We start from the raw sequence: 11,990 nt of genomic DNA, 5'->3' as shown, positions 1-11,990 counted from the left end.
GTTCTATGTGAACTCTTAGAGTCTCGACGCTCGGTGAGGAACGTTCTTTGTGCACTCTCACTAGAGAATTCTTCGACCTAGGAAACCATCTAAGTGAACTCCTAGAGTCTTAACTTTCACCCAAAATCGAGTTATCTAAACACTCAGCCCTTCTAATGGCTATTTGGCAAGTGTATAAAATTATACAAATAATAGAAGGGAAAGTTCAAATATTGGTTTCCCAAAAGATTCACATTTGTTTAGAAAAAAATATGATTATTTATTGATTAAGGCTAAGAACTTTAAAATAATGAAAAGATTGATTTTTTAATAAGATAGATATAAAATTCTAGAAAACAATTAAATTGATGAAATTAACTATGCGGTAAAAACTTCACTAGGGTTGAATTTCATGCACCAATTTAATGTTAAAACACCAAAGAATATACCTAATTTAAGTCTGTCATTCACACCTCAAGTTAACAAGCCCTAATTCCTCAGTGACAAGTATAAACCTTGAAAATAAAAACCCTAATTCCTTAGGTGTTTATAGCATAGATTTGCATTAAGTCGGGATGTTTTAATGACTAACTGTTAAGTTTTACGTCTAAATGCAAATCAATTAATTGTTCTATCCTAATCAGAATTCTAAATTATTTTCCAATAATTTAAATATCACAAATATGCAATCATTAATCATGTACTTAAGAGCGAGAAGAATACACAAGAGTATGAAAAAGAAGTATATTGAATAGCAGAAATCACAAAAGAGTGAAGATACGTTCTATTCAACCCTAATGAACAAGGGAGTTAGTTATCCCTAGACATTCTAAGCACTAAAAAAGAGATAGATGATGAAAAAAATGGTGTTGATGTGTCTTTGTCGTCTCTTCCTTAGAGTTTAGTTCCTTATTCCTTAAAAGATTATTATCTAATTATGTGATGTTTTCTATTTAATGATTTGTTAAACATGGAGATTGTTCAACGAGCTATAGTTGTTGGGTGACTTGACCTTTCTCCCTAGGCTAATTAAGCTGACTCATTAGGGTGAATGGGCCCTGTGTCTGGAATTTGTACTTGAAAGACTTGAAATTGATAATCTTTGATATATATCTTTCATATTTTGATATATATTCCAACATATTTGATATATTCTTCAAATATTATGAGATTTCCATTTATTTTACAAAATTTTTTAAAATAAAATTCAAATACTTATCTTTGCAAAATTATTTAATAAAATCTTAATTATTCAAAAATATAATAGTAAAAGCACTAATAAAAGATAAAAACAAACAAAATAAAGAACATGATAATTATCAGCCCTCAATCTTCATCTCGGACTAGTCTATGTTGACCCTCTACCTAGATTGAGGATGACTCGTCATGACCTTCAACAAGGTACAACTTCATTCGACCTTTGGTTCAAGCCGACTAAGCTTGAACTTCAATTTAGGTAGATTCTATCGACCTTTGACTTGAGCTTACTTAGTTTGATCTTTCGTTTAGGCCAACTTTGCTCGATCTTCAAGTCAGAGTGACTTGACTTGACCTTTAACCCGTGTTAAAGGTGTTTCCTAATTATATTGAATATAATTATAGTTGTCATCTTCTATCATCTTTAAAATAATTTACTATTTTTTTTGTTAGTTATACTTATTGAAAACTTCCTATTATAGTTTATTATTTATATTAACATTAGGGGACTAAGTAAATATAAAATATATGTAAAATTAGATTTAAATAAGTATAACTAACCACAAAAACTAAAATAGATAATTTTCAAATGGGAATAATAAATATAAAATATATGTAAAATTAGATTTAAATAAGTAATAAAATTTTTATGCTTTCATAATTTTTAAACCGACCACTCTAATGTTGTGCTAGATTTATTACATATGACAGGGTCAAAATGATTAATTGTTTGATTTATTACAAATTAGTTTAATTAATGTAACTTTTAAAACATTAATTAAACTACTTGACTTGGACAACCCTTTATAGTGTGCATAGTTTGGAGGCACAGCTTTCACAATACCAATTCCCGCTTTGTATCAGATTGTTCTTAAGCATGTTTCAATGCCTCTTAATAGTGTCAATCATTACAGATCATATGAAAAAAATGTTATATTAGATTTGTACTGGTTAAAGAATTTCTTCCTCAGCCCGGTTGCACTAATTATTATAGTCAACTATGACAGTTGGAAGAGACCAATTCCAAAGCAATCTTTTGCAAATTTTTCCCACACGCGGTTGACTTTGTCTAGTACAAATAAAGTCCCACATCGGATAAAATAAGAGATGGACATGGGTTTATATACACATCTGCAGGTTCCTTTCCCTTTTCTCTATTATTTTCCCATTGCATACTGCATTTAATATTTAACAATCCTTTGAAATGGCATTAGTTTCATGTTTTTATTAGGAGTTTAACGTAGTAGTATGTGCTACGCTCTAACCATAACATATGTTATCATTTTACATGTTAATTTTGTTACAATGAGTTCGGTCAAAAGAATGAGAAGTGCTCATACAATCTAGTTTGAAATATTTGTGCTAAACCTTTTTATTGGAATAAATGATAGTTGATCGAACTTTAACTTCATGTTGTTGATCTGTAACTCTCACCATGTTAAGTTAGGGGGATAGTAAGGAAATGGAGGAACAATCAAAAAGTAATTCACAAAATCAAGCCAAGTATTTAGAGACAGAATTGACCAAGAAGCTTCAACAAGTGGTTGTAGAACTGTCTGACATTAATGAGCAATGTATTTACAAAGTACCAGAAAAATTTCGCCAAGGTAATCCCAAAGCCTACATTCCTCAAGTTGTTTCCATTGGCCCGTTTCACAGACAGTGCGAGTCTAATGGAGAGAACAACAATTCGAAGAAAATGGAAGAACTCAAATTGGAATATCTCCAGAGATTTCTAGATCGAAACAAGCAGATAACTATGAAGGATTTGTTTCAAGAACTGATTGAAAAGGAAAAGCGAATTCGAAGCTGTTATGCAGAACCTGTTAATTGCAACAGCAATGATTTCTTAACTATGATTCTAGTTGATGCTTGTTTTATAATTGAGCATTTTCTTAGATTCTATACAGGCTTGGCTTCGATTGAAAGAGACCCTTTGTCAAAATCATGGTTGGCAAATGATGTTATTCACGACCTGACACTACTTGAAAACCAGCTTCCTTTCTTTGTTCTTGAAGACATATTCAACTCTGCTAAGCCTGGTATGGAAGTTGAGTTTCCCTTTAAGAATGTTAAATACATGGATGAATTCACTGGCCCTGTAACAGATTTTGATTCTCTCTCATTTCTTGGCATTACCTTTCAATATTTTCGGAAATACAATTATATGAACATAAATGAAAACGCAATTGAGAGTCCAAAACACTTAACTGATCTTCTAAGAACTTTCATGCAACCATCAAAAATTTGTCATGAAAATCTGAAAGTGGGATATATGGTTAAACATCTACCGAGCGCAAGCCAACTATCCGAGGTGGGTTTGATATTTAAGGCTAGTTCTAACAAATGCTTGTTTGACTTCAAATATCATCGTCTTAGGGGTGTAATGGAAATGCCATGCTTAACTATTGATGACAGAACTGAGATAAGGTTGAGGAATATATTGGCATTAGAGCAATGTCATTACGTTCTTTCACCCAATATTACTCAGTACTTATTCTTTCTGTATTTTCTTATCAAGACTGAGAAAGATGTGAACATACTAATTGATAAGAAAATTATAGTGAATTGGATGAGTGATGCAGGTGCTGTGGCTAAAATGTTTAACTATCTTTGCTCAAATGTTATTGTGTCATATATCAGTGAAGAGTATTGCTTGCTCTATGATGACTTGATTAAATTCCATGAAAATCCTCGCAACAAATACAAGGCTATCTTTTATCGTGAGTACTTCAACACTCCATGGAAAAAGGCATCTACAACTGCAGCAGTTCTACTGCTTTTGCTTACTCTAATTCAAGCTATTTGTTCAGTCATCTCAGTATTTTGAAGGTAAGAAACTATGATACACTAAATCCTAAGTATACTGTTGTGATATTTCTTACGAGGACTCTTTTATTAGCAAATTGTATCTTTCTTACGACAAGGATTAAAATAACATGTGTCCATTTTCTGTCTCCTTTCTTCTCTTTCCAATGATTGTCATGGTAATTATTATGAGACATAAGCATAGAATAGAATTAACATGCTTAGAATTAGAAATAAACTCACTTGTATCTACTTTGTGTTTGCTTTGGCCTTTTAGTAATTCTTTTGTCACTTCAATTAATATAACACAGTACAAAATGGAATTAACACTATTAGTAGCACATTTTTATCTTCCACCAAACTCGTTAATCAAAGGATTACCATCCTCTATCACGCAGTTTACAACTTTCCGTACCTCCTATCAAAGCAAACCAACCTCGTATTAGGTTTGTACATGGTTTTCTCTTTTACCTTTACTTGTGGAGAAATTAAAGGTAGCAGCTTGAAGATCTTGGAAACTGAATACGTTTAACATGAAGGAAACAGAGTATCAGGTATTAGGAAAATTCGTGCGATGTTTCCTGGGGTAGATTTCTGCTACCAAAACATTTCCAGCATTTGATTTGAAGTTTTAGAGAAGGGTTAAAAGTATTAAAAATAGATGGAAACATAAAGCGTGAGACTATATCTAGAAACATAAAGTGGAAAAGATGGAAAGCTACCCTAGTTCTGCATCTTCATCTGCTATGAGAACATCAAATCCTTACTTCCAGGTCAGTAATGGACGAGATGTTTTAGCATGATTCACTATGTTACCATCGGAATCATAGATTATAACACCAGAGAAATCAGGGAGCTGACACTTCCCTCCCATGAGTATGTTCCTCTGCCAAAGGGAACCCTCTTCTTGTTGCTCACCGCAAGTGCCCATCACCTCTTCATTGTTGAATTCTATGACAGGTTCTTCTTCAAAGGCATAGCACGAGACCCACTTGCGCCATTTGCGTGAATGAGAAGCACACATGAGCAATGCAATGGCACACACCATAAGGGTCATCACAGTGAAGCCAATATGTGAAATACTTGGTAGAGGGTGGATCATTACAAGTGGCCGAGCCATGGCAAAGTTAAATATGAAAGTGTGATGTTTGAAATATGAAGTTGGTATCAGAAGATGAGTACATACATCCATATATAACGTCTTGTGCTTTGATTTTTAATTCTGAACTAGAAAATGTAGTTGGTTCTTTTGGGGTTTGTTAGCATTTGGTTTTTGAGGTTTTGGTATTTACTGAACTCGGGGAAGAGGTTTTGGTTTTTTAGTGTAACAGTTGAGATTTGTGTCAAGAATCTGCACAAAAAGTTTTCACTCAAAATGAAACTTTGGGGAGAAAATAAAGAAACAAGGATAACAACAGAAAATTAAGGTAAACAGAGTATTATGATTTTATTTAAGTTTTATCTATCGTTTACTTTTGAGAAGCAATTTTTGTAATTTTCTACTGATAATAAAGTTAACTCCTTTATTTTCTTGAGAAATTATCTTGTTAAATAAGATTCTATTAAATTTAAACTTTAAAACATTTCAGCCGTAATTATTATGTGAAATTGTTAATTTATTTCATAAATGATACATGTTTTGATTTTCTATTTCTATATCATAGCGTATTTTACTACGAAAACAAGAAGATTTTTTTATCATCCTCAAACATGTCTTTCTAGTAATAATAATTGTATGGTATCTAACCCAAATGGTAAACGGCCATCTCTTTAATTGAGTCAGTGCTAAAGGTAAGCAGATGAGAAAGCTTAATGATCGTTACTCTCTCCACCACCACAAAGTGGTTTTTGCACCTCTCTATTCCTCTTTTATCCTTCCGTAATATTTAGTGTGGTGGTTAAAAATTTTAACTTTCTCCAACTTCCAACCACTTCATTAATAGTTCCCACCAATATATGAATGCACTCTCACACTTCACCATTTTCACGCAAATCAAATTCATCTTCTTTTCCTTCAACTGTAACTGTTCTCCTTTAAAAATAAAACCATTCAAAACAAAATCAATTAACTTTAATTAAATTAATAATAATTAATTCATTAAATAAAACAAAATTAAATTAATTATAAATACATAATTGCTTAAAATATTATTATAATTAAAATACAATTACTTAACTTTAAAAGTATCTAAAAATTAATTTACAAATCAATAAATTAATAAACTAAAAAGTAAAAAAAATAAAATAAAGGTTAAACTCCTTTAGTAGTCCCTATTTATGTGGGTTTTCCCAGTTAGATTCTCGTTTTATTAGATTCCCCAATTTAGTCTTAAAAAATGAAAAGTTAAGTCAATTGAGTCCCTACTGTTAAATTGACTTAACAGGGTTATGTTTTTTATGAGCTAAGACGCTCACGTGGCTTGTTTTTGAAACATGGCTCTTTGGTTTCTCTGCCTCCTCCCTCACGCCCTCCCCCATCCTTGCATCGGCATCACCTACTCCGCTCCCAGCGGCTCCTCCAACCACCATTCCCAAGAGGTGGAGTTCATCTCCAGTGGCCTCCGACAACTGAAGATGAGACCCCTCCGGTTGGAAAATGCAGACCCCTCCATCACCCGAAGCCTCCTCTACACTAACACGACGCTCTTCCTCACCATCCCCAACTACATGGTCTCTCAAATAAGGATTATCCCATCCTAAAAAGAAAAAATAATCGAAGCATCAAGACTTGTTGCATGTAGAGTAGGACAGAAGGTCTGTGATAAAGGTATTTTTGATAGCCCCTATATTTTCTATGATAAAGGTATTTTTGTTCAGAAGTTCTGAGAACGTACTCATAGGTTCCTTAAACACAAAATGTCAATTCTCTTTATCATTCAACGACTCTTCACTGCATCCTAAACTGTAAAATATTTAACTGTTAAACAAAATGAACAAGATAGTGGCAACTGAACATTTATATGAAATTGAATAGTGTACCCACGTCCAAGAAAATAAAATGTTCATTTCTTCTAGCACAACATCTCAATAGAGCTCTACACCGACCCACCCTCAAACGCACAGTTTCAAGAACCCCCGGGGATTACACTCTTCAGTCTGCTCCTCCAATTCTTCCAGGATATAGATTCCTGCCTCTTAATCAACCTCTACCGTTTAAACCCCGAGATCCCCATCGACATCACGCTCTTCCAATAATACCCTTTCAACTTCTGTGATGACTTCACCACCGGCTGGCCTAGCTTTAGCGCTGTCGGGAATGAGTTCGACGCCTACCTCGGCTACGCCGAGATGTACTTGAAGGGCCTAGTGAAACACCTAAAGTTCGGGATGGGAACGTCGTTGCTGAAGGACGGTGTGCGTGAGGTTTTCGTGTATGATATGTTTGATAATGAAGAAGGAACAAGAAGGAGTTGGGGGATTCTTTACGCAACGGAACTACGAATTTTAATTTCAATTTCAACTTCAATATAAACAAACCCTAAATCCCATTTAAGAAATCCCTATTATTAAAATCTAACATGTTGTCAAATTCCATGTACAAAAGTCTCAGAACACCACGTTTCAAAAACTTGCCACGTCAATGTCCCAATTCATCAAAAACTTAACCTCATTAAGCCAATTTAACGATAAGGGCTTAATTCAGTCAAATTTTCATTTTTTAGGACTAAATTGGGAAATTCAAAAAAATAGGGATCTAATTGGAAAAATCCAACATAAATAGGGACTACTAAAGAGTTTAACCTAAAATAAAAGAATTTGTTCAGCTTTCCATGCTTTCTTTTATTTTTTTTACAAACACTTAATTTATAAATAAATAATACTACATAAAATATTAAATTAAAATAAATGTGAAAAGATTAACAACCTAAATAAAATTAAATTAATAACATAAATAAAATTAAATCAATATCCTAAAGAAAAAACAAGAAAACAAAACACTAAGGCCTCAACGCATATGAAAAATCCGTTGCACTTTCAACGGAAGAAAACACCTAAAACTTTGAAAGGCTTCAACAGATATGGGACATCCGTTCAGCCTTCAACGGATCTCGAGATCCGTCCATTAATATCGAGATCTGTTGAAAGCTTAACGAATGTCCCATATCCGTTGCATCCTTTGGTGTTTCCCTTCTTCTCCGTTTAACACATAAGAGAGGCACATATAGAATCACTAATCTGGATTGGAGACAACAACAAAGGAAGCACCAAACTCCACATCACAATGAACCCACCATGAATCAAGCAACAGCACGTACCCACCACTAACCAAGCACCAGCATGAACCAAGCAAAGGAGAAGAGAACCTTAACAGAAATGGTAAATTGGGAAAAGAGAAAGATGGGAAATTAGGGAAAGAGATTGATAAGTCGTCGTTGAAGCTATCAAATTAATACTACTTTTCAAGGAAACTTCAGTATTTCCAAGTAGTATCTAAGAAAGTAGATAGGGCTAAAGTAACCCTAAGACGTCTCCCAACGAACACGGAATTGCTTTTGAATATCGAACTCTTATGAATGTTATGCTATGCAATGCTTATGAATAAAAATGATGTTTGGAGAAGGTTTAAAGAACAAATAAGAAACTTAAAAACAGTTATGATTAAATAGGCTAATTCCACTGTTTTTCCAAGATAGATTCATCATCGGTTATTCATGGATAATTGTTCAATTGATTATTGTTTAAGTTTCAAATTAATTAAAGTACATTCTCAATTAATTTGAGGGCGATCATCCATTTAACCAAAGTAAATTCTCAATCAAATGCAAAACCTTTCTAGATTATTCACAATAAATTCAACCAAAGTACATTCTCAATCAAATTCTATTGTGTTTAATCATGACTATTCTTAAATCTCATAACCAAGTTAAAAGTTAATCAATCAAAGTAACTTCTCAATTGATTATAGTTGAAATTATTACTACCAATCAAAGTACATTCTCAATTGATAGTAAAAACCATTTAATCATATGAAAGTTCCTAAATTAAATCAAAGTAGATTCTCAATTAAACCTAGAAACCCTAGAACTCATATAATTAATATGCATGTAGATTCAAACACATTATGATGCAAAAATCTTTACTTTTAACAAGATAGAGAGATGAAAGACATAGAGAGAGAACAACTTAAATCAATAATCAAAATAAACAATTGCATTAACTGAACGTAACCTCAGAATCCATAATGGAATTACAGCAGAATAGCCCTAGATGCTTAGCTCTCCATGAATGGAGTTGAATACAAGATGAAATAAGAGAGAAGTGGTGAATAAATGAAGTGAAGTCCTTTTTCTGCCTCCCTTGGGTCTCTTTATATAGGCTTGATTGGGCTTGGACTCTGAATAGTTTGTTGATAAGATATTTTCTGTTGATATATCATATCTTTCAAATATTCATTAGATTAAATCAGTTTTAAAGAATATTTGATAGATATTAACTCAATTATCTTATATCCTATATCTTCCAAATAACTAAAAGATTTAGATAATGATAAAATTATTTGGAAGATATTTTCTGTTGATATTCCCAAATTAAATTCAACAACTGAATTTTATCTTTTAGCCTTTCTGACTTTCCAAAATTGCACAAATATCCTGAAATTTCCTCTATCTGCACTTTAGCCCCTTCAACATTCTCCAAAATTGCAACATAATCTTATTTTGGGCCTTGAATTGCCATTTGGACCAATAAAACTTATAATTTCAGCTGCACAAATAAATGTAAGAATTTCCAAAAATAATTTATGCAATTAAAATCACTTTTTAAGTCCCTTTTATTTCCAAACACAATATATCCAATCATAACAAATCCTCTTTAAATCACTCATTCAAGCACATGAATTCATCAAAAATTTGAATTTTAAAGCATAAATGTAGGCATAAATATGCACTCATCAGAGATAAAGGAGAATAAGAGAGGAAGAGAGAAAGTAATAGTGTAGGGGTGGGGGTGTGGTGTGCAGCTGAGTGAATAAGAGAGTTAAAAATTATGGTTTTAAGAAAAAGTTAAAAAAGGTAAAGGGTAAAAGTAAATAAGGGTATTTTTGGAATTAAAAAAATTGAGGAGGTGTAGGGAGCAGTGTGTGGTAGTGGAGGGAGTAACATTCAAGCTTCATGGGTGTTGGACAATAATTGGGTCAGTGCTAATTAGACCAATGGACTGAGCAAACAAACAATTAACAACTCTTAACCAATCAGTTAAGATAATTATTGAGGTAAAACTGATTGACAATTAATAAAAATATTAATCGTTTATTGGTAATGGGTCAGGTCTAGGAGTAAGCTTATTTTAAAATTTATAAATATAATCAGTTAATAAAAATATTATATGTTTATTGGTAATGGGTCAGGCATACGGATGACAACGGGTCGGGTCGGGCACGAATAGTGTGATACCCGAACCTGACCCGCTACCCGTCGGATACCCGCATAAATGAAACCCGTGGATTTTTTTCAACCCGTAGATACCTGTTGGATACCCGTTCTCAACCCGTACATATTTTAAAAAAAAATATTTTATGATTTTTCTAAAAAGGTCCAAATTAAATTGAAAAAAAAAAACATAATTTTAAAAATCGAATTGGATGCCCAAATTTGAGAAGCAGCAAACCCTAAATTTTTAGGTTTTTATAAGTAGCAAACCCTAAATTTCTTTTCTTTCTAGAACCAGAGACGTTCTCCATGGCAACTTCTTTCTAGAACCAGAGAGTTTCTTTTGCTGGTAGCTTCCTCACAAACCAGCAATCAGAGTCACAAGGTTCGATCTCCTCCTCTTGCGTCAATCACGGGTGCTAGTGATTTTATTTTGATTGGTGAAAGGATTCGTGTCTGGCGGCCTTTGGTGGTAGAATGTGAGCGAACGATCCAAGGATGGAAGGAAGGCGTTCACACATGAAGGAGGAAGAACGGGCCGCCATGGATGAGAGAAAGAGCGCCAATGAAGGATGACAGAGGGGTTCGAGCGACGTGGAGGTCAGCGACGTCGCGATGATCACCAATGTCAACGGCGGTGACTGTCGGTGATGGAGAATGTTCGGCGAGGAAACCTAGGATTGCTCCTTTGGTGTGGTACGTTGGAGAAGAGAATGCAGAAGAAACCCTATTATTGTTTTTTAATTTGGAGAACGAAAGAGGTCTTGGGCCTTGACCATCAAATGTTAAGTCCACACCTAAACTTCACATGTACACCAGATTCTCTATTGGGCTTAGGCTCATCATTTTTGGATGCATCTTGAACTTCATAAGTAGACCCTTATCCTTATTTGGGCCTTGACCAAGGTCTTTTTTTCCTATACTTATGTTTTCATATACTTCTAATTTTATTTTTCAAACGGGTAACGAGTACCCGTGGGTACGAATAGTGTGATACCCAAACCCAAACCCAAGCGGGTATTAAAATACCCGCTAGCCGCTACTCGCGGGTACCTCTTACCCGTAGATACAAAATACTCGAAACAGATTTTACCCGCGGATACCCATGGGTACGGGTGTTTTTGCCAACCTTAGTCAGGCCTAGGGGTAAGCTTATTTTAATATTCATAAATATATGTTTGACACGAAGGTCAGTTAACTAATTCTGAGTACTCACTTGTTATTGAATAATATCATTATAATCACGCAAAGTCACTTACTTGAGCTTCGGAGTACCTTTTGCAGGTACCCTCCCACACGGCTTGGAGAAGAAAGAAAGAGAGCGAACAACACAACTTAAATGAAAGAGGATCATCAGGAAGTCCATCCAGTCTTCAGAACAACTTTGAATGCTTTGAGTAAGGATCTCAACCCTAACCCGAAACAATAATAATAACAATAATAAATTATTATTTTTAATCTTCTTTTTATTACATCACAATAGTATTATTATTTAAGTTTCTTCTTATTTTTTATTTGTTTTGAAATATTGAGACATGGACGGAGTGTTTTTTTTTTTTTCTAATTAGTTATTGTTAATCGAATATGAAAATTTTCACTGAGCTAAATTACTAATAACTCTAATAAGGTGTCTAGGAA

The 11,990-nt window shown here is 33.7% G+C and overlaps 2 protein-coding genes across 2 annotated transcripts; one reads left to right on the top strand and one right to left on the bottom strand.

Moving 5' to 3' along the window:
- Positions 1-2,371: 2,371 nt before the first annotated feature.
- LOC148206383 (UPF0481 protein At3g47200-like) lies at positions 2,372-4,135 on the top strand. Its single transcript, XM_088113435.1, has one exon. The coding sequence runs from the start codon at positions 2,639-2,641 to the stop codon at positions 4,004-4,006; it is 1,368 nt and encodes a 455-aa protein (XP_087969561.1). The 5' UTR covers positions 2,372-2,638; the 3' UTR covers positions 4,007-4,135.
- Positions 4,136-4,186: 51 nt separating this feature from the next.
- Positions 4,187-5,304, bottom strand: LOC148206382 (uncharacterized). The gene has a single exon (XM_088113440.1). The coding sequence runs from the start codon at positions 5,174-5,176 to the stop codon at positions 4,748-4,750; it is 429 nt and encodes a 142-aa protein (XP_087969566.1). The 5' UTR covers positions 5,177-5,304; the 3' UTR covers positions 4,187-4,747.
- Positions 5,305-11,990: the final 6,686 nt, after the last annotated feature.

This window comes from Vigna umbellata, chromosome 1, assembly GCF_029865625.1.
Source record: "Vigna umbellata cultivar VRB3 chromosome 1, Vumbellata_1.0, whole genome shotgun sequence".
In the NCBI taxonomy this organism is placed as follows: Eukaryota; Viridiplantae; Streptophyta; class Magnoliopsida; order Fabales; family Fabaceae; genus Vigna; species Vigna umbellata.
Note: the sequence above shows the minus strand (reverse complement) of the source record. Positions and strands in the feature narration are given on the sequence as shown.